A 21,114-nucleotide genomic window follows, 5' to 3' on the forward strand; every position below is an offset into this window, starting at 1 on the left:
TTTAATCGATTTAAAAATTATATTATACATTATTTTTTTATAATAATTGATAAAAAAAATTGAATGCTACGAGTTTCTCTTCCCACCCAATCGGAGTTCAGTATTCAAGTGATTTGATTAGTTTTAATTATGAGAGGATATTTTTTTTTTTCTTTTTTTACCCTCTTTTCTCTTTTCTTGGGGTAGTAGTCAAGGAGTTAACACTACAAGAAAATCATGAAATAGAAACCAATTTTTAAATACCAAAATAATTAGTTGCAATAGTAACTGAAGTAGAAACCATTTTAGAAACTAAGAACAAATTTGGTTTCTAAATTAGTTTCTATTATTGTTAAATAGTTTTTAAATTGGTATGTAATTAATAACTCATGTTTTAACTACCAATTATTTAATTTCTAAATTTGATAGCAATTTAGATACCAATATAGAAATTATTTAACAATAATATAAACTAAATTAGAAACCAAATTTTGTTTTAGTTTCTAAAATGATTTCTAATCTAGTTATTATTTCAACTAATTATTTTGGTTTATAAAAATTAATTTTTATTTCATGATTTTCTATGATTTTCTTGTAGTGTAACGAAGGATAAGTAAAAAAAAAAAGTCTTAAAAACATGAATCCGTCTAATTATCACTTTGAATTTGTTCCAAGTATGAATATAAATGTATGTATCGAAAATATTTAACTTTTTAAATTAAATACAGAACAAGAATAAATATATACTTAAGTTTAAATATTCGTCCTAATTACTCATTTTCATTTTCATTATCGTTTTAAATTATTTAAATATTTTTAATTTATTAGGTAATTTAAGATTTATCTTAACTCTTATTTGGTTCTTAATTTTGTAATTTATTTATAAATTACACATTTAATATTTTTATTGTTTTTTTATAATTATTTAATACTTATCCAATTGTTATTTAATATTATCATTTAATATTAATATAATTATAATTTTTTTTCTCGATATTTGATATTGAAGAAAATAAGATATGTATCATTTTGACATTGGATTCTTGATAATTATTGTGATTTTTATAAAAAAAATTAATTAATATTTAAAACATACAAGTATAAATATATTTATTATTGTTATTTCATTGGAGATGTGATAAAAAAATTCATACCTATTAAATAAAGCATCTTTCAAAACTTATATCCTTAAGCAGATTCATCGACCAAAATACTTATTAGGATTAAATAACCATTAACAATATTTTGGTTGAAAGATAAATTTACTTAGAAAAATTCTAGCTTTTACATTGTTTAATATTTTTATCGAATAATTTAATTTTAGAATTTATTGTTAGACTACATTAGATGATATAGAAGTTGACGGTAAGAATTTTTTCAGTCATCGTTTATATTAATCTATCTAACCAATTCAAAAATTAATTTTTTTTATTATGCACATCTCGTATTTTTCATTTAATTTCCGGCTCTAATCTCTTCCATCTTACCTCATCTTTCATTCACATTATCGTGAAATAAACTCTTCTTTCTCATGTAATTGCATCTAAAAAGACAAAAAGTAAAGTAATATTTACACTTATTTAAATATATATATATATACATATATGTATGTATATATATATATATATATATAATCTTAAAAAAATGTAGTAATATTATTTTTTGTAATAAAACAGTACTCTTAACATCATTTTATTGGAGAATGGATTTTGAAATTTCTTTTAAAATGGTTTAAGGAAATATCGATTTAAAAAAGACTTACATTTTATATTTAGAAACTTTTTAGATAATTATATGGAGAGTCAATATATAAAATGAGTCCTTTTAAAATATTCTCAGGTCCAATCTATTTAGTATTTCTAGTTGTGTTGTTATCTCACTGTTGCATATTCTTTAGTTCTTTCATCCCACTGTCAATGTCGGATAAAAAAATAAAAAATAAAAAACATAAATAACGACTACATTTAACAACAAAGTCAAACCATATATATATAAATATATAAATATATATATAAATATATAAATATATAAATGAAAATAAAAAATAACACTAAATTGAGCAAATATTTTTAATAAAAATTGAATTAAAAATATATAATTTTATAAGATACTTGCAATTTAATTAAATTAATTAAAAATAACTAAGTTTATAAAATTTAATTAAGAAAAAAAAGTTCACCTAGTTATAAATTAAAATTGATTTATTAGATAGTTATTAAAAATGTAAATTATATATACTACTTATTCAAAAATGATCTTATATCACTGCACAAAAATTCTTTAGAATAAGTTATATGTATTTTTCACAATTATAAACATGATTTTCAGTAGAGAAAAAAACATTCTTTTTAAAGAAACACGTACAAAAGAAAGAAAGAAGTATCCATTCTTTCCTGTTTCAGTGTTAGAAGTGTCTTGTTCACCGGTTCTCTTTATATATACATGTTCTTCTTTCCAACAAGTAGTGGAACGAGGAACATTAATTTACCAAAAGGAAACAGAACAAGAATCAGAAGCAGGAACAATCTCGTATTCGTGTTTGTGTGTGTCTGCATGAGTAGTAAAGGGGCATTATCCAACTCAAAAACACATGGCACCTTTATTAAAATGCCAACTTGTGCTGTGGTGGGTCCCTTCTTTAGCAAGCTACATAACGATTCGATGACTATGATCTCTCACCGACCTACCCAGATAGAGTGTTCTGTTTGAGCAACTCTAGCATTCATTTGACAACAGTCTTCTTTGGGAAAAAACCACTCTCAAACAAACCCAACACTCCTCCACCTTCTACGCATTCCATTTATTAAAGAAACCATCTTTTCAACATAACTAGGATACCCTTTAAAGCGATGGAGTTCTTGCTCTAACTCTTGCTAGGATTGAGACACAAGGACATCGTCCTCAACAACAGACAACCAGTTGGAGAGTGGTTTTCCAATGGCGGTGGAATACAAGTGCTGTGAAACTCAGTTTTTCATACGGTTACTGATAATTGTGCTGCTTGTGTTGTTTGCTGGATTGATGTCAGGGCTCACTTTAGGACTCATGTCCTTGAGTCTTGTTGATCTTGAGGTTCTTGCCAAGTCTGGCACCACTCAGGATCGCAAACATGCCGGTATTTTCTCATCATAATCAAAACATGCATCAGTTCCGAGATTTTTGTTTATTGCTTAAAAAGTTTAAACCATCTACTTGAAACAGAGTAAGAACATTTCAATTTTAGTTTTTCCCTATTGAAACAAGGTCGGTTTAATCAGCTTTCTTTAAGTGACACTTAAATATTGGGAAGGAGGAACAGTAAGCAGGGCAGAAAATTAAGTCAAGGGTGTTTGGTGATTTGTAGTTTTAATAATAATTAAGTCTTTCCCTTACTAAGCTACTCGAATACTGAGAATCATTCCTAATCTGTGAAAGCTTTATCACTGAAGAAATAGAAATGAACATTCTTAAGGAGGTTATTATTGAATCCAGAGCTGTTTTAACTTGTGTTTTTTTTGTCTTTACAGCGAAGATATTGCCTGTTGTCAGAAATCAACATTTGTTGCTTTGCACCCTTCTAATTTGCAACGCTGCAGCCATGGAGGTAGAACTAAAATCATGTGTTAGTGTGTATTTAATCAAATGGTTATGCCAAAAGATTCCGCTAATATGGGATATGGGTGTTACTTTTGTCAGGCACTTCCTATCTTTCTTGATAGTCTAGTTGTTGCATGGGGTGCTGTCCTGATTTCAGTAACATTAATTCTCCTGTTTGGTGAGGTGAGAAAGTTTTCTCCTTATATGTTACACATAACACATGCATCTGGTTGGGAAAGTCAGAAGCTCGTGTTGAATTATGATTACTTCATCAGTTGAAATAATTCAGACCAGATCATTAGAAGTAGTTGATGTTTTGATTTGTAAATCGGACTTACTATGTGGCAACTCCTAGAATGCTGCATTTAATAGCAATATTCACTAACATATAACTATCTTAAGAATATCTTTGGACTTAGCTACTCTTCTTGCAGTGTAAAATTGTTCTGACATGTGTTGACCTGTATGTAGATTATACCACAATCAATTTGTTCTCGGTATGGATTAGCGATTGGTGCAACAGTGGCTCCATTTGTCCGTGTCCTTGTATGGATATGCTTTCCTGTTGCCTATCCAATTAGCAAGGTGACATACAATTGTTAGTACTTTTTTAGTTAGTTTTGTTCGAGTAAACATGGATCCAATTTAATTGGTTAATAATTGATTTTCTTGGCTTTCTTTTGTTCCCTTAATTTGGCTCTCCAGTTGTTGGACTATTTGCTTGGGCATCGACATGAAGCACTTTTCCGTAGAGCTGAGTTGAAAACACTTGTAAATCTGCATGGAAATGAGGTATCAGAGCCTTTTTGATGTTTTGGATTGAGCATGCATCTATTCATTGTATTCTCTTGAAGTTGAAGGCTTGTAATTTTCTGTGCTTATCTTGTTACTTCATTAGTATGCTGCAATTTACTTCCAATACTGTGAATAATGTCAGTAAGGATTATTCCTATATTCTTTTGTGGCTATGTATTTAGACCCTTTCACTTGGACACTCATGCTTCCTTCTTTATGTTGTTGTTCATGATGAATTTTATTATATTAGGCTGGAAAAGGTGGAGAACTGACACATGATGAAACAACAATCATTGCTGGAGCACTTGAACTCTCTGAGAAGACAGCCAGTGATGCCATGACTCCCATAAGAGAAATATTTTCTGTTGATATTAATTCAAAGCTTGATAGGTAAATGTGACTCAAAAAGTTATGAACTGAAAACTACCTTATGTATCTTACGCTTGTTTTATCATCAAACCCAATGCTTGTTTTAAGCAGGGAATTGATGAATCTAATATTGGAGAAAGGGCATAGCAGAGTCCCTGTCTACTACGAGGAGACTGCAAACATTATTGGACTTATCTTGGTATGAATCGGGTCTCTTGTTTTTCTTCAATCCATCATTAAACAGTCATTTTCCGTTATGAGAAATTTGCACCAATTTCTGTGAGCTTCAATCTGTTAATTTTGTTTCCAAGAAGATTATTACAAACTTATTAAGATTCATTGCATGTGCTTTAACTTTGAGCATGCAAACATCTTACTTTCAGGTCAAGAATTTACTGAGAATTGACCCAGAAGAAGGGTTATCGGTGAAAAGTGTGACAATAAGGAGAATCCCAAGGTATTCTCTTTATGCTTTGCAAGTTTTAAGGAAGACACATTACAACTACCACTGAAATTACATTACATATAATAACAGGGTTCCAGAAACGATGCCACTGTATGATATTTTGAACGAGTTCCAGAAGGGCCATAGCCACATGGCTGTTGTTATCAGACACACTGACAAGACAGGTCAACACTCGTCCAACAATCATGCCAATGGTAATCACATGCTCAAATTGGGTTGAACAATTTATCTATGCACAATGAGATTACAATCAGTGATTATCTAATGCTTAATGTGAACAATTCGTTTTCATTCTGTTTCAAATTGAGAATTTCTTTCACATCATAATCAATGCTCCCTTTCTCTGTAATGCATGTGAAACGAGCTCAGTGAGAGATGTGAAGGTAGACATTGATGGGGAGAAGACCCCCCAAGAGAATAATAATATGTTGAAAAACAAGAGATCACTCCAAAAGTGGAAGAGCTTTCCAAACTCAAATAATTCCAACAGGGGTGGCTCCAGGAGCAGAAAATGGTCAAAAAATATGTACTCAGATATTTTGGAAATAGATGGAAATACACTTCCAACGCTGCCAGAAAAAGAAGAAGCTGTTGGAATTATTACCATGGAAGATGTCATTGAAGAACTTTTACAGGTACCAAGTTCATTAAGATTTTATTTCCTTTGAATCTTTTATTAACATCAATATTTCTTTGCAGGAGGAGATCTTTGATGAGACCGATCATCACTTTGAAGATTCATGACAATGATCTTTCTACAGTCTCTCACCTTAATTTCACATACTCATCTTAGATTCGTAGATGATTACATTAGATAATCAGAAGAACTGTTGGGGGATGAACAGTTAATGTGATTAGAACGGGACAAGCCCTCATCCATGGTAGAATCTATTTTTGTTAATACGTTTACATCAAAATTATTTTTCTTTTTCTTGATGTTATGTGTATCAACATCATCGTATTTTGTTGTAAGACAGTGGAGAATGACAACAAATGCATTGATTTGAGGTACAATAATTCAATTGTGCACACACTATTTAAACTGTTTACTCCTATAAGATTCGGACTCTATTAAATATTGTGTTAGTGTGTGAACACATGTTTATGTTTGATGTTTATCTTTCCGACTTTATGTTTGACAATTTTAATATAATTTTAGAAAAGAAAAATATATTAATTTTTTAAAATTTTAAATTTATTGTATAAAAAATTTACAATAAATTTATAATTATAATTATTATAAAAGTAATGAATAAATTTTTTTAATCAATCATAAAAATATGTTTTTCTTAAAAAAAAAATACTAAAATATATTTATATATAAATATTTATTATCAATTTATATAATTTTATATTTTAAAAATTATATTTATTTTTGTATTCTTATTGTATTGTATTAGTGTCTGTCATATGTTATAGTGTCTGTTATATATAGATGTAATCTTGATTTGTATTTTGAAAATGAAAATGATTTAAAGTATCTTTAATTTTGACCTTTATCATGAATCTATGGCATGGTATAACGTGCCTTAATCAAAATGTAAGATTGTTGAAACTTGGGTAAAACTACTATTTCTAAAATAATTATAGTATCTTAAAATTATTGAAATGCATTTGTCTTCTCCTTTTGTTTGTATTATTATTATTAGTACCAGGCCTCACGTTTTCCATTGCTTCTGTAATCAAAATGGATTACTAATTGTAAATATCAATGTATTGATTACAATAGTTGAATTCAATTTTTTAAAATAAAATAAATTAGAAAACATGTACCAAAGGACAATGAAACACGTCTTTAAAAATTAAAATATTAATATTAAAATAGAAGAATGTAATTTTTAAAACTAAAAGTTGAATGCAATAATTTAAAAATTTCTCAAGGAAGTCCAATTTATTAAAAAATAAAAAATACAATAAAAACTAAAAGTTGAAGTCCGAGGTATTAAAACTTAAAAAAAAATATGTTATTTATAATCATTTGATTTATTAAATTACTCTATAAAGTAAGTAATGTTAAAAACAAACAAAATAAATAAATAAGAAAAATCAAATAAAGCGCTTACAAATCTGCATATGATCCCCTTTACTCCATAGGGTTACTTATCAAGTACTTAATATTAACAAATAATTTTAATAGTATTGGAAGCCTAATAAGACCATGACTAAACCTTGAAATGTCATCAACAATTTCAATACAATGATGACATTTCAATTTTAGTCTTGATGGACTAGGGAGCTTTTTTTTCCAGGGAGTATATTGAAAAGAAATTTACTCCTTTGGTGTAAGTGCAAAAATAATTTTCTACATAGGGTAATCCACAACAAAAGTTGATATTGGTGCCATCATACACTTAAACAAGGGCCATCATTGAATCTTCTACATGTTACATAATTTCTGGTTTGACATTTTGGGAAAATTCCATGACCCATGATGGTATGGAATGAATGCCAACAATGAAGTGAGTGGTGCTGTAATTTTAAAGAGGTTGATGAAGATAATATATAATGTTTATAATGACACGGATATAGGAAAATGTCCATGATATTCATGACACTGATATTGACCGGATGATGATGAAACACAAGGTGAATTGCTCCAAACAAGCTACTGAGGTCAAGACAAGCAATTGATGAGGGACTAAGAAACCTACGCCCCAAGCTGAAGTTTAAAATGTTTGATGGTTGTCTAAGTAACCTTTTCTGTGGCCAAGCTAGTTAGATTTGCATTTCATGTTACAGAAAATCATATGCGCTAAGTACAAACACGAGTTTCATCCAAATTGACTATATCCTTCGTCTGAAAACATCAAGTTACATAAGAGCCTTAGTGATGATGTTTACTTCTTTTCTCCTCCCTTTTCTTTTTCTTATGCTTAGATTTATCTTTGGACTTGCGCCTCTTAGAATGCTCCTTGTCCGAGCTCCTAGAGTGAGACCTTTTACTCTTTTTCCGCCTTTCTTCATGGAGCTCCTCCTCATAAGAAGATTCATATGATCCCAATGACAAGGGCTTCTCCGGACCAAAAATAACACGGTGATGCCTTGCATTCGGACTAGTACCAGGGTCCCCATCTGCATCAGGAGGAAGGTAAGGTCCAGTCTCATCCATCCTTGGGCCAACAGCACCTCTGCCTCGTTTGGTCCTAATACCAAAATGGAGTTTCTTTAGTTCTAAAAAAAATCAGAGATATTATACTAGAGTATGCACACACATAAAACAACAAAAGGCATAAGAGACAAATAATACCTTGAGTGCAGAAACTCTTCAAGCTCTTCATCCTTTAAACCTTCCACACCATGCTCATGCTCTCTTTCACTAGAGCATGAAGTATAGAAACTAGGGCTTTTATCCACTACAGCATCTCTTCCTGGGCTTCTTGATGAGTTATCATCCTTGTGACTTCTGTCACTGCTGCTTTTATCATTTTTATCCAGCCCATATTCTCTATTATTTGAACGTGAGGCAGAGGCTCTAGTGTTGTTATCGGCATGTCTTCCCGTGCATCTTGATGAGTTATCATCCCTATGACTTCTATCTTTGCTTTTTTTATCAATTGATTTTTCTTTAATCCGTTTATCAAGCTCCAGTTCTTTGTGCCGCAATCGCCACATCTCATTCACTTCCACTACTCGATTTGCTGGTAGAGAACACCAAAAGAAATTCAATATGATTACTAATAAACTATCAGGTCATGTACACATAATATTAGATGTAAAACATTTAGCAACAGAGGAGGAGGAGGAGGGTGATTTGTCTGTCACAAACGCTTAAAAGAAATGAAAGTAATTTCAGTATTCATCTAGGGTAAAGTAGTCATGACTCATGAGACCCAGTGTCATGCTAGTCACAACTTGAGGCATACCCTTTGATCAAGGTTATGAATGATAGATGGCAGAAGGCCATAATTCTGCCATATAAACATTGAGGTTGTCAATGTAGCCGATGGTACCACCATTGAGGACCTCTGTTTACAAATTGCTTATGGTGGAAGGGTAAAAAAATGCTATGGCAATGCTGTAATGGTTATTTAACAACTTTGTCCAATATACGATTCACCTAAAACTTTGTTAGCCAAAAAACTGCACTATTTCAACAAAGTAAGAAGAACATGTCATTAAATCTTTATCTTAAAGAACTATACTAAATAAAAACTCGAAACTAAATCTTAGACACAATATGGATGGATGAAGTGTAACCAAAAAAATATGGATAGATGAGTGGTGATATACTAATTCTGTAAATGATTTTTTCTCGTTTATTTTTCATGCACCTTTTAACACCCAGCAAAGGAACAATATTGGGTATTATTGCATTCTTTTCTATTTTTCTTATTTGTTCATGCAAAGAAAAAGGAGAATATATGGAGTCAGCCAATGCTAACAATAACTTTTACATAATTTGCACGGCTCTCTTTACACTTTATATTCTAATAGTTTTGATTATCCCCAAGACATATTATTATAATGTATTAGTAAGTATGATAATGAGGCAGCTAAAGATGACATCTACAGCTCCACCATTACCTTGCCACTGTTTTTGTGACTTCTCTTATTTCTCTCGAACAATTTCTTTTCAATAAAACAATTCTCCAAAAAAACCCATACCATGTTCACTATCTTAAAAGTGTTCACCACATTCTTCTTTCTCCAATTGCATTTCCTAGTTCCAAAATGCCATGCAGTAATATTTCCTGCCGAAAATTATCTGCACTACTCACTGACCAGACAGCCTCCTAATGTCCTCCACATAATCATCCTTTAGCCTCTAAAGTTTACGCAAATCTTTCATTTTTTTTAGATTAGCAAATTAAAGAATATTTATTAGAAATAAAACATTTCCTCTCTTCCCTTTCCTTCCAAAAAATCAACTTCCACACGCACCTATCCTAATCTCTAACAAATCTGCATGTCCAATTCCCATATAAACCATGGGCATTCTTCTTAAATGGTGGTGCCATGGAAACATGGCAGATTTTTTGCCAACCGCCATAGGCAATTTGTTGCTAGTGGCAGCATAGGCTGCAATGGTGTGCTTATATGAAGGAATTTAAGCCTTCCACCACAAGTCACCACTAGAAACAGTAAGTTGTTTCCCTCCATCTACTTCCTAACCACCCTCCCCCCACCCCCCACCCCAAAATTAAAGTTGAATAAGAATTGTTTTGAACTCATGGGTATACACAGCACTCAAAAAAATCAATTGAAAGACAGGTTATTGATACAATCATCAAACAGTGAAACAGAAACATAAATATCATTTCCTAATTCCAACACAATCTGACAACTTTTCTCAGAAGCACAGCCATAAAACTCAAGCCAATATAGGGCAATGGTAATGAAGCTCAGTCTAAAATATATGACTAAAAATAACCTTGTTGAACTCCACGTACAGTAGCAGTGAGGAATCGCGAATTTGGCCGAGTCCGTACGTCAGGCTTTCGAAGATAAGCCAGAACACCTTCCCTTGCAGACTGCCGCCGTAATTCTGCTGCTTCCCTCATAAGGATAGCAGCTAATCTGTTTTCAGTCTCCAAATCCATTTCAGTGTCTGGCCATATTACCCAAAAACAAAACAAAAAACAAAAGAAATGAGACTTTAATTGAATACACAACCTTAAATAAAACAATGAAACAACTCCAGGATGCTGTACTGCTTTGAGTTGGGAAGGGGAAAGAGACAAAATATGCAGCAAAAAGGCAAAAACAAAACTATGATTTCACATATTACAGACATCGTTAAGTTCCCAAGACCTTCTCAATGCACAAATCAATCAAATAACCTAAAATCATGTGGTCACAACCACACCATTAAGTTTTTTTTTCAACGCTTGAACTTGTTGAGTAAAAAACCGTGCCAAAAACTTTCTGAATTTCAAATTGAATCACAAATTCCCAATCCCAGAGAAACTTTATGGCATAAAAAAGTAACGATCAAATCGTTAAATCCCTAAAACGCACAAAAAATGTAAACGATGGGATTTCAATAAAACGAAACAAGGAGCACAGTTAAATAGATGATGATGGATGCAGCAGAAAGTACCGATTTTTAGTTGAAAGAGGGTTGCAGTGCAGGGTGACCAATTGAAACGTTGGTGGTGGCAGTGGCGAGCTCCGTCACCGAAGTTTCTCTTCAATCATTGACGGCGGTGCTCTCCAAGTGGGGATCCCTGTCTTGTCGAAGGCGATGAGAGAGAGAGAGAGAGAGAGAGGAGGAGAAGAGAGAGAGAGAGGCGATGGAATTTTGTGTTGTGTTGGTGTAGCTGTCAATCACAACCAGATTCTATTCTCTATCCTCAGCTGAGTTGGGGTTAAATATATACTTTTCTTATTTAATTAAAATTAGTATTTAACTTTGTACAAAATAAATAGTTAATTTTATGTGATTAAAATGTATAATAACAAATATTTTTGTATATAAATTATATTATTATTAAATTTATGATAAATAGATATAAATTATATTTTAAATATCCAGAAAAAAATGTGATATTAAATTATTTTCTAACCATTGAACATTTTTAAAAATTAATTTAAGGATAGAGATATAAAAATGTATATTTTTAAATTATTTGTAAGAAAATGAAAATATGAATGTAATACTCCCAAATTTACTATAAACTTACCAACTTTTTTTTGGTCATTTTTACAAGTAACACTTTCCTAAAATATAAAAATTAATTAAAACTCAATTTTATTCAATTAATAATACTTAGTATTATGGAATATTTATAATTTACTATTAAAATAACATTGCATTAATAGGAGTTTTTTAGTATGTGTAATTTTATATTTTAATTTATAATTTTACTATTGTTAAAATAATCTTATCTTTGTATTGTTTAATTAGTATAATTTTATGCTTCACCTATATTTACAAATACTTGATAAACAACAAACTGTTAGACTTAGTTGTGTCATATATTTATTTTCTGCTAAAATTTAACTAATTGTTAATGGCTATGCGTTTTATTATATTCTTAACATGACTTCCAACAAATCTATGTAAAAAAAACATGATTTTGAAGAAAAAATGATCATACTTTAAAATTTAATATCCTTGTGTCGTGATTGATTTTTTAAAAAAAATCATTGATATTATTTCTCATCAATTAGTATATATATGTATAACTTCTATTAATAATATTATCACTTATCAATTAAAAGTTTTGGGTGGTTTCGATTCAATCTGATTTGGACAGAATTCGATTCCTGCACCTTCATACCTTCTTCTTTCACCTTCATAGATTTTTGTATTTTCAAAAATGCCCTTCTATAATATTCTGGATTACATAATCCGAAAGTCATTTTTCAAATTTGTAATTAGTTTCTGGATTATATAATCCAGAAGTCTTTTTTTCATATGCAGGATTACTTTACGGATTACATAATCCGGAAGTCTTTTTTAACTTCCGGATTATGTAATCCAGAAGTCTTTTTTCAAATGACGTTTCCAGATTACATAATCTAGAAGTTATTATATGGAGGTGGCACAAGAAGGATAAAAATATATTTTCATGGGTGTAAGGACATACCAGAAGAAGATATGGAGGTGCAGGAAGAAACAGTCATTCGACTTGATCTTATTTGGACTTGATTTGACATTTAGTTTTTGTATGAGGTAGACACGATACGTTTAAAAATTGTATCCAGACAAAATATGCATATTGCAGACAGACAAAACCAATATATGGAGCCTTCTATACTACAATTCTCCTCTAGGCTCACTTATTTTTCCTTCTTAGTAGGTGTAATCACAGATACATAGAATGCAAACACAGGTTATGTGTTCATGCATGTCTTTTCTCCAAGATGTATATTTAATCATTCAAATTGGTAGGAGGTGTTCTGTAATATGCTGGCACAGTCACCGGGAAGAACATTTGTCTAATTCCTTCAGCCCTGATAATGGGGAAAATGATAGCAGAGGCACCCTGAAAATCTCAACAACAAAATTGGTTCAAAATCACAAGTTTTTAATGTACCATATATTAAACATTCTACTGATGCAAGAATTGGTCATGATTTGGAATATGATAATGTTGCAGCAAAGATTATGGTTGATATGAGAAAGATGGTGCATGTTTAACCATTAAGAAATGCAAAAGGTACTCACGGAAATCAATCTAGCTCCAATCCACATGCGTTTTGGAGAAGGAAATGGTATGAGTAAGCGAGCAACACCGTATATAGCCACAGCAAAGAAGTGGAGAACCAAGCTTAATGGACGAGGATTTAGGCCTGAGAGTAGAGATATTGGTCCATCTGAGAAAACACCTCCAAGGCTTAAATAATCAAAACAAGCTTGGCGCATTTCCTTTCTAGCTGGGTCAGGGGATGCACAAAACACCTTGTATAATGCCCCTGCTAATGTGTTTATTGTAGATGCCATTGGCTGCAAACATAATCCAGAATAACCTATCACATTTTCTCAAACCAATACTACTGACAGAACATGACAAGGGTATTTGATTAAAAGAAAATTTAACTGTTGTTATTATTCACTATGAACTAAAAGAAGCTTAATCATTTAGGTGGAAGTGTATACCTGCATAGACCTTTTACTACACATTAACTAGTCAGGAATCATCATATATGAGGAGTTTGTTGACTTTAATAATAACTATTATTAGAGTGGTATGTATTAAAATTGATTTCTGATTTGCTGATGATGTGAAACTGTATATACATGACTACTATGCTTTGAGTAATGAATGTTAACCTTGCGTAGGGTGTAGAATGATTCAAGATATTTGCAAAGAGCATTAGCATCATGCAGATCATGGAGGGGTCTAAGAAGGTTCCTTAGCAAAACAATGTCAGACAAAGCCACAGTCATTCCTCCTCCAGTTAAAGGGTGACGCATGTTGAAGGCATCTCCCATGAGAAGAGCACCAGGTGTGGGATATGGAGATGCAGGCATGCTTCTGTTTGGCATGCATCTTATGTTTCCTTTGTCAACTGCTGCTATAAAAGAAGCATGCAACTCTGGGGGAACCTGAAACACAGAAATTGTTGTTAGTTGAAGAATATGTTCATTGATAATTTAGAATGTTATGTCAAGCCAAAGATTAGGATACTTCTTTGTACCTGTGGAGCTACTACTGTTTTCAAATAACGAGCCATGTCACCATTACCAAGGGAAGGTAATTTTTCGCCTGCAGGCACATCAACCAGACACCGAATCTCGGTGCTACTTATGGGATAAAACAAAATGGGAGAAGGATCACCCAAGATAACGTGTCCATGGTTGGCATATGGAAGATTGCAGTTCTCTAGGACCAGACCAACAAAATGAGATGCTACATCAACCTGCATAAATAAATAAACCCACTTCAGTGCAATATAAGTTAAGTAGAAAACATACTCTTAAATAATTCTAAGCCATTACTAGTGATGCAGATAAATGTTTCGCATATAAGATACAGTGTCTATCTTAGTACAATTACCTTAAAAATAACAGAATAGACACAGTGTGTACCAAGAGAAGTTCTTCAATGAAGATTGATCATTGATAAAAACTAATTAATACTTTGGTAAGTGATATGATAAAGAAAGAGAAAAACTTAGGATGTTTACCTTTGGGTTGCAGAGAGAACGTCTCAAGTTGGAAAAACAACCATCACATACTATAGTGAGGGGAGCCTTAGCTGTGAGCTCTTGTCCACTCCTGCTTTTGTAGTTTACCCCTTTGATGACTCCATTTTCTTCTACCAGAGATGTCACAGTCCCTTGTTCTAATTTTACACTGCACAGATTTCCAACAATTTGAGCATGCAAAGGAAAAAAAATCCTTTTCAGAAACATTTTCCTTAAAAGATGGTAAAAGTTTGTATACTTTGGAAGAGTTGAAGCCTTTTCACGCAGTCTCTGTATGAATCGGCCATTGTGAAAGCTTCTTCCAGAAACATCAGAGTCAAACTTTTCCAAGGGATAAGAAAGCTTGGTATTTTTCCCATCTTTGTAAAGAGCATACCCAAAGACTTGCTGAGAATCAATCTCACCCACACAATCTGCAACAACTCACAACATTCATCAGTTAATAAGAGTATTGAATTTGAACAGCAGAGGAAAATGGAGTTCTTTATACCTAAAATCGATTGATTACAACAATTCTCCACAATTTTCCATTCATCTATACTTTGTATTTGTATTATTAAGAATAGATTTTAAATTTAACCCAATCTCATAAAATCGATCTATAAGATGAAATTTACATTCACTTATATACTATAAAATGTTTTAATCTCTAATCGACTCAAATCATGATACTCGCTTACCTTGGAGATCCAACTCAATTAGCTTGAGATAACCTCCAGGTTGTAGCAATTCCCCCACAATCCTGTCTGGTTCAGTCAAGTCCCTTTCAATAACATGCACTCGCCTTCCTTCCTGAAACAAGGACCATATATCAACATCATTCATCCTTTTACAGCAATGACTACTTAATTCATTATGCAAAAAGCTTTTACGCCATCCTGAAAATAGCAAGAACTTAAAAGCTCAACTATAAATATCTTACGCCGAAGCTATAAACTCGTGCGTGAAAATATATATTATGTGATCTGATAACAACCAGAAAGCGAGTGGTACTATAGATCTTAAGAAATGGACTTTAAATCTAACTCAACCTCATAAAATCGATTTATAAGATGAGGTTTGCACCCATTTATGAAAAATGTAATATCTAATATCTAGTGGATGTCTGCAAAGAATATGAATCTCATTACATATATATTTTGTGGTGTTGTTCTAAGAACGTTCAGAGGAAGACAACTTTTCAGTTTTTGAACTTTTTTTTTTTCTGGTTGAAGGAAAAAAATGAGATATTAATCTTTAGCATAAATGTTCTATGAAACCTATATAAACATGTCTTGTAACTTCATTATTGTTATTATTATATATATATGTGTGTGAATCAAAACATATCTGCAAAAGACATTACACAGATGAAAAGAAAAGGTTTCCACTTTGTTCTACCTTGCCAAGTGTGCAAGCAAGGGCTGCACCAGCAACCCCAGCACCGACAATGATGATGTCCATGGTTGGTGAAATTTCTTGATGTTGGTTTCCATTTTCTGATGTTGTCGTTGTTATCATAGTGCCTCCATTATTTTCTGCATGTGCTAAATCTTTGGCCTCCTTCTTTGATGCAGAACTGAATAGAACAAATAGAAGCACCATAGTAGAAGCTGTAATTCCTCCCAAAATGTATTCAAAATCCATCTTCAATAGATCGAACAAAGCCTGAAAAGTAAAGCAAAGATAAATGAAAAGGGTGATGATGATGATGATGATGGAACTAAGTGTGGACTTTCCAAGTGAAGTTTGACATGTTATAACTGCCCAACTTAAATGCAAACTAACCTACCTTCTTCTCTTTCCCTTTCTACTTATTACAGGTGCAATCACTTCTTCATCTCATTTTATCTTGCAAGTTCAGAAAATCTTCAAACAATTCTTAAAACAGAGAAAAAATAATGAACACTGTAGAGGTTCATATAATCATCAACTATTTAATTTTTACACTAAATAATATCTTATTTTTAAGGAAAACTTTTAATATTATTGATAGAAAATAATTGATAACATAATTTTTAATACCTTTTACATTGACAAATGGTTTTTGAATGACAAAATAATTAATAAATAGTTAAACTAATTATAATATTGAAATAATTTAAAAAAACATTGAGTTGTTTGTTTTAGAGTAAAATTAATTTAATTAATAAACCGTCTAAAAAATACACAAATCTTAAATTTCAGGTATTCTATTTATGAAAATAGTGTTTAACATTAACAACTTTACCTATTACGTGAATAATTTTTTTTACCCATTTTAGAAATTTCACCAACACATTACACCAATATGGAAAACATCCCTATTAAATTATCAGTGAAAATAAATGTGATTCTGAGTATATATATATATATATATATATATATATAATTTATTATTTTTATAGTTTTTATTACTTTTACAAATAATTAATTTAAAAAATAATACAGTATAAAATATATGTATATAATTTTATAAAAATGGTATTAAAAACTATATACTCGTTATTTTTAAAAAAATATGTTATTTAATTATTTTAAAATAAAAAATCTATTTAATTATTATTTTATTGAATAAATAAATAAATAAAATTACTAAATAAGAAAATTATTTAATTAAAAAATGACACTGAATAAAAAATTTATAAAATAATATAATTGTTAATGTAAAAAATAACTGTCAATTAGATTATTTTATTTTAATATTATAAAAAATAAGTTTAAAAAAGTTATATACACAAAAAATATCCTTTTACATATATTACTATATATAGTAAAAATAAGAAGAATAATACAAATATAATATTTACACCAGAAATATAATAAAACCAATTGATAATTGAATAAGCAGTTACGAATGTTTAAAACTAATAAAAAATTTAAATTTATAGTTACTAAAAAATGTCATATACGAATATTCATTTTTATAATTTTATTTTCATTAAATTAGTTTAACCATTTTATAATTTTAATTAATAATTTTAACTATGAACAAAATGTTAAATTTTCACCTAGTTTTATTTTTCAGAAAGAAACTTTAATTAATATAAATTTATCTTTTAATATATTTATAAAAGCTTAATTTAAATTTTGGTTGGGAAAGTGGGTTTTAATATATACTATAATAAGGTGGTGATTGGGGGGACAGATAGCCTTAAACATGGTGGTAGGTATTAGATAGATCATTAATATATTCACAACTAACTATCATATCAAAACAATTCCATAGTCAACTTATTATCTATCACAAATAATCTAAAATTGTGAAAATACACCATTAACAATTAGTGAACTAAATTCAGTGTCTTGATTCAAAATTAAAAAAAAAAAATTACTCTTCATGAATTGAACTCTTCATTTCAAGTAAAAATAAATAAATAAAGTTAAACTAAATTTAATGCAAAATATTTCATAAACTTAATTATGTGTAAATAAAAATAAAAAAGTCAAATGGTTATTTTAGGTTAATGTTTATTATCATAGGATAGTGTATAATTAGAATTTTTTTCTCTAATGAATATTTTAACTTGTTTTACAAAATCCAACTCACTCTTATTTATCCAACCCAATCCTTTTTTATTTTTAAATTCAAAATCCCATATGAAAGATTATCATCATTGCAGCTCATATTTGAATTAGGCTAGTTTTTCATTTTTTTTCAAAGAAAATAAGGTTTACAATTTTTTTAAAATATATATGATTAATAAATTGTAATTTTTTATTTAAAAATTTAATTTAGTTATTTTATAAATAAAAAATTTAGTACTATATTAAAAATAAGGAATCAATATAAATATTATTATTTTTAATTTAAATAATAATTTACTCGAGACAATCCTACAAGCAAAAGTTGAAACTGGTGACCAAGCAAAAGTTGAAACTGGTGACCATGTCACCCCCATAACATCCAGATTTTCTAACCTAGGGTTCTATTAAAAATAATAAGATGAACTTCCCTTACATAAACTTAAGCAAGTGTTCACTAAGAGTTCCAAATCTACCAAAAGCTTAAAGATAATTATCCTGCACCACAAAGTCCTGGTAAAAAATCTAACTATGTTACTAGGTCCCTAAGCTAACAGAAATTCACCCTGAAGCTAAAAGATTTACATGCAAGGCATAGACAGAGACAACCTAACAAGTTCAAAATTTGACTCAAAGAGAATAGAAAAAATGAACTTACTCTATCTGGGATTTTGATCGAGTAATCTTGTAGTGTTCACTATCAGGAGTTCAATGGTAGACTCTGATCGTCAAACTAATTAGTGAGGATGTCAGAATCTTAGAGAGAAGGAAGATAAAAGGAAAAATGAACAAAAATGAACTTACTCTGTCAGATATTCTGATCGGTCAATCTTCGCTGTTGCCAAGAGTCTAATGACGTACTGTGATCATGAGTCAAATTGATGAGCAAGGAGGTTAAAATCTTAGAAACAAGAGAAATAAAAGGAAAAAGAAAACTTATAAAGAGATGATGATTCTTTTAAAATGAAACCTAAATAACTGAATTTTCAATTTATATGTATTTTTCATTCTAATAATACAAGATTCAAGTGTCATTTAAAATTTACCACTTCTACTTATTTTCTAGATCTTATATTACTAATTTAAGTTTATGTTTATATATAAATTTAAGAAATGTAAAATATTAATCATAAATATTAATTTTAAAATTGAATTATTATTTTTATTAGTAATTTTAAGGTTTTGTTGTTATTATTAATAAATTGTATTGTTTTAAAGATATTTTCACAAGTTATATTAAATTAGTTAATTAAAATAGTCTTTTAAACCTATTTTTCTAGATGTAGAATTTATTTATTTATTTTCGTTTCATAAAGTATTATTCATGACACTTAATATGTATTCCAACTAGGAGTTTATTATTTGTAATTTATTTTCAAAATCAGACTCTGAAATATAAAAAAAAAATAGGATGGGTTCTGAGAAATATTTGACAGAAGCTTTAGGTTGTTTTGTTTTGAAATAAATTTGTGTACAATTAGAAAGTAATGTGGCAAATGCAAGGCCACTAATTTTGCATGGCATTCAATGTAGGACAGAAGATATAAATTTATGGACCTTCAATATTTATTGTCATTGCTTTGCCTTTTTGTGGGGACAAAAACCTTTTCATTGTTATTATTTTACCTAAATTTGGTTTCTCTCTTAACACTTTTCTTTACCCATTCATTTTAAGACATAAATAATATTTTATTTTATATTTTTTAAAATACAAATAACATTTATTATCATGATTTATATTCTATTAGTTTCTAAATATTAAATAAACCCATTATAAATTATAGAAAATATATAATAATTAAGGACAAGTTAAAAGTTTAAAATAACTTGGTATAACTTCTATTTTTATCTCTTGACAGTAAAAGATTGAACAACTTCCACAAAGTCCAATATTCTAATATTGTTGTTCTCCTTATATACCAAAAATATAAAATCTTAATCACATAGCTTAATCATATCATCCTTCCAAACACTGGGTGAAATGAATCAAGTAACTGGATCACAATTTTTTTACAACATCTAAGATCAAAAGTATTTTCATAAAATAATCACCAACCTTTTACTTAATTTTATTTGTCCATTAGAGGGTATACTTCAATTTTAAACATAATTAATAAATACATTAAAATTAAAATTAATTTAAACTTCCTACTATAAGCATTTTTCATGTTAATGTGTTAATTTATCTTAACCATTTCATAAATAATATAACCAACACATCTAAAGAAGATGATGATAGTGATGGAAGCAGCAAAAAGTAGAGTTGAAGAAATGGTGGTGTAGAAGTTGCAGATCTTGGTGTAGGCGATGAGAGAGAGAAACAATGCAATTTTGAGTCGGTGTAAGTGTCTACAACAATGGATTTAATGGTATTTTTTTTAATTAAAAATAGTATTTAACTTATTTATAATTTGATATAAAATAATATTGCATTAATAGGATTTTTTAATACGTGTAAATTTATATTTTAATTTATTATTTTACTACTGTTAAAATAAATTTATTTTCATATTGTTTAATTAGTATACTTTAACGTTTCACCTATGTTAAGTTGTTAAAATAAATTTATAATTAGTTTTTTTATGCTAAACTTTAGTTAATTGTCAATGTGTATACATTTTATTAAGTTCACGATTTCAACAAATTTATATAAAAACATTATTTTAAAAGTCTAGAAAATTATCACACTTTTAAATCTAGAATTCATAAAATTTGTTTCAGAAAGTATGTTCTAGAAATATTCTAGAAAGAATAATCTAGAAGTCATTTTTAAAAGGGGAAAATTGTCTTTTCTGAATATGATAGGGTGCAGGAAGCCATTGTTGGTGTGCATGGAGAAATACGACAAA

At 29.8% G+C, this 21,114-nt stretch overlaps 3 protein-coding genes across 5 annotated transcripts; 1 reads left to right on the forward strand and 2 right to left on the reverse strand.

The window, feature by feature from the left end:
* The first annotated feature begins 2,375 nt into the window (after window positions 1-2,375).
* Window positions 2,376-6,243, forward strand: LOC137832711 (DUF21 domain-containing protein At2g14520). Its single transcript, XM_068641017.2, has 11 exons — window positions 2,376-3,094; window positions 3,486-3,562; window positions 3,655-3,738; window positions 4,027-4,140; window positions 4,261-4,347; window positions 4,601-4,740; window positions 4,831-4,918; window positions 5,103-5,176; window positions 5,255-5,379; window positions 5,555-5,820; window positions 5,885-6,243. Exons 1-11 carry the CDS (start codon window positions 2,917-2,919, stop codon window positions 5,927-5,929), a joined length of 1,278 nt encoding a protein of 425 aa, XP_068497118.2. The 5' UTR covers window positions 2,376-2,916; the 3' UTR covers window positions 5,930-6,243.
* Window positions 6,244-7,711: 1,468 nt separating this feature from the next.
* LOC137832712 (G patch domain protein) lies at window positions 7,712-11,484 on the reverse strand. Of its 2 annotated transcripts, none has more exons than XM_068641020.2 (4): window positions 11,226-11,484; window positions 10,557-10,733; window positions 8,433-8,823; window positions 7,712-8,328 (listed from the first exon to the last, which is right to left on the reverse strand). In XM_068641020.2, exons 2-4 carry the CDS (start codon window positions 10,723-10,725, stop codon window positions 8,010-8,012), a joined length of 879 nt encoding a protein of 292 aa, XP_068497121.2. In that variant the 5' UTR covers window positions 10,726-10,733; window positions 11,226-11,484; the 3' UTR covers window positions 7,712-8,009. The 2 variants fall into 2 exon arrangements, with proteins under 2 accessions (XP_068497121.2, XP_090159384.1); XM_090303258.1 differs by having other exon boundaries at window positions 10,576-10,733; window positions 11,226-11,471.
* A 1,251-nt stretch (window positions 11,485-12,735) lies between these two features.
* On the reverse strand, window positions 12,736-16,654 carry LOC137832713 (squalene monooxygenase SE1). 2 transcript variants are annotated; one of them, XM_068641022.2, is made up of 9 exons: window positions 16,554-16,654; window positions 16,163-16,429; window positions 15,463-15,574; window positions 15,021-15,195; window positions 14,762-14,930; window positions 14,273-14,494; window positions 13,905-14,180; window positions 13,299-13,577; window positions 12,736-13,116 (listed from the first exon to the last, which is right to left on the reverse strand). In XM_068641022.2, the coding sequence occupies exons 2-9, from the start codon at window positions 16,406-16,408 to the stop codon at window positions 13,003-13,005; spliced, it is 1,593 nt and encodes a 530-aa protein (XP_068497123.2). In that variant the 5' UTR covers window positions 16,409-16,429; window positions 16,554-16,654; the 3' UTR covers window positions 12,736-13,002. The 2 variants fall into 2 exon arrangements, with proteins under 2 accessions (XP_068497123.2, XP_068497122.2); XM_068641021.2 differs by lacking the exon at window positions 16,554-16,654 and having other exon boundaries at window positions 16,163-16,546.
* Window positions 16,655-21,114: the final 4,460 nt, after the last annotated feature.

The sequence above is a fragment of the Phaseolus vulgaris genome, chromosome 6 (assembly GCF_051622355.1).
Source record: "Phaseolus vulgaris cultivar YP4 chromosome 6, ASM5162235v1, whole genome shotgun sequence".
NCBI classification, from domain to species: Eukaryota; Viridiplantae; Streptophyta; class Magnoliopsida; order Fabales; family Fabaceae; genus Phaseolus; species Phaseolus vulgaris.

Coding starts and splice junctions, on each gene's coding strand:
- LOC137832711 (XM_068641017.2), top strand. CDS start 2,917: ATGGCGGTGGAATACAAGTGCTGTGAAACTCAGTTTTTCATACGGTTA. Junction 3,095..3,485: donor TCAGGATCGCAAACATGCCG/GTATTTTCTCAT, acceptor TTGTCTTTACAG/CGAAGATATTGCCTGTTGTC. Junction 4,919..5,102: donor ACATTATTGGACTTATCTTG/GTATGAATCGGG, acceptor TCTTACTTTCAG/GTCAAGAATTTACTGAGAAT.
- LOC137832712 (XM_068641020.2), bottom strand. CDS start 10,725: ATGGATTTGGAGACTGAAAACAGATTAGCTGCTATCCTTATGAGGGAA. Junction 8,824..10,556: donor TGTACGTGGAGTTCAACAAG/GTTATTTTTAGT, acceptor GTTCTCTACCAG/CAAATCGAGTAGTGGAAGTG. Junction 8,329..8,432: donor GAAGAGTTTCTGCACTCAAG/GTATTATTTGTC, acceptor TTTTGGTATTAG/GACCAAACGAGGCAGAGGTG.
- LOC137832713 (XM_068641022.2), bottom strand. CDS start 16,408: ATGGATTTTGAATACATTTTGGGAGGAATTACAGCTTCTACTATGGTG. Junction 14,495..14,761: donor GTTCTCTCTGCAACCCAAAG/GTAAACATCCTA, acceptor TTATTTATGCAG/GTTGATGTAGCATCTCATTT. Junction 13,117..13,298: donor TTGGAGCTAGATTGATTTCC/GTGAGTACCTTT, acceptor TGAGATTTTCAG/GGTGCCTCTGCTATCATTTT.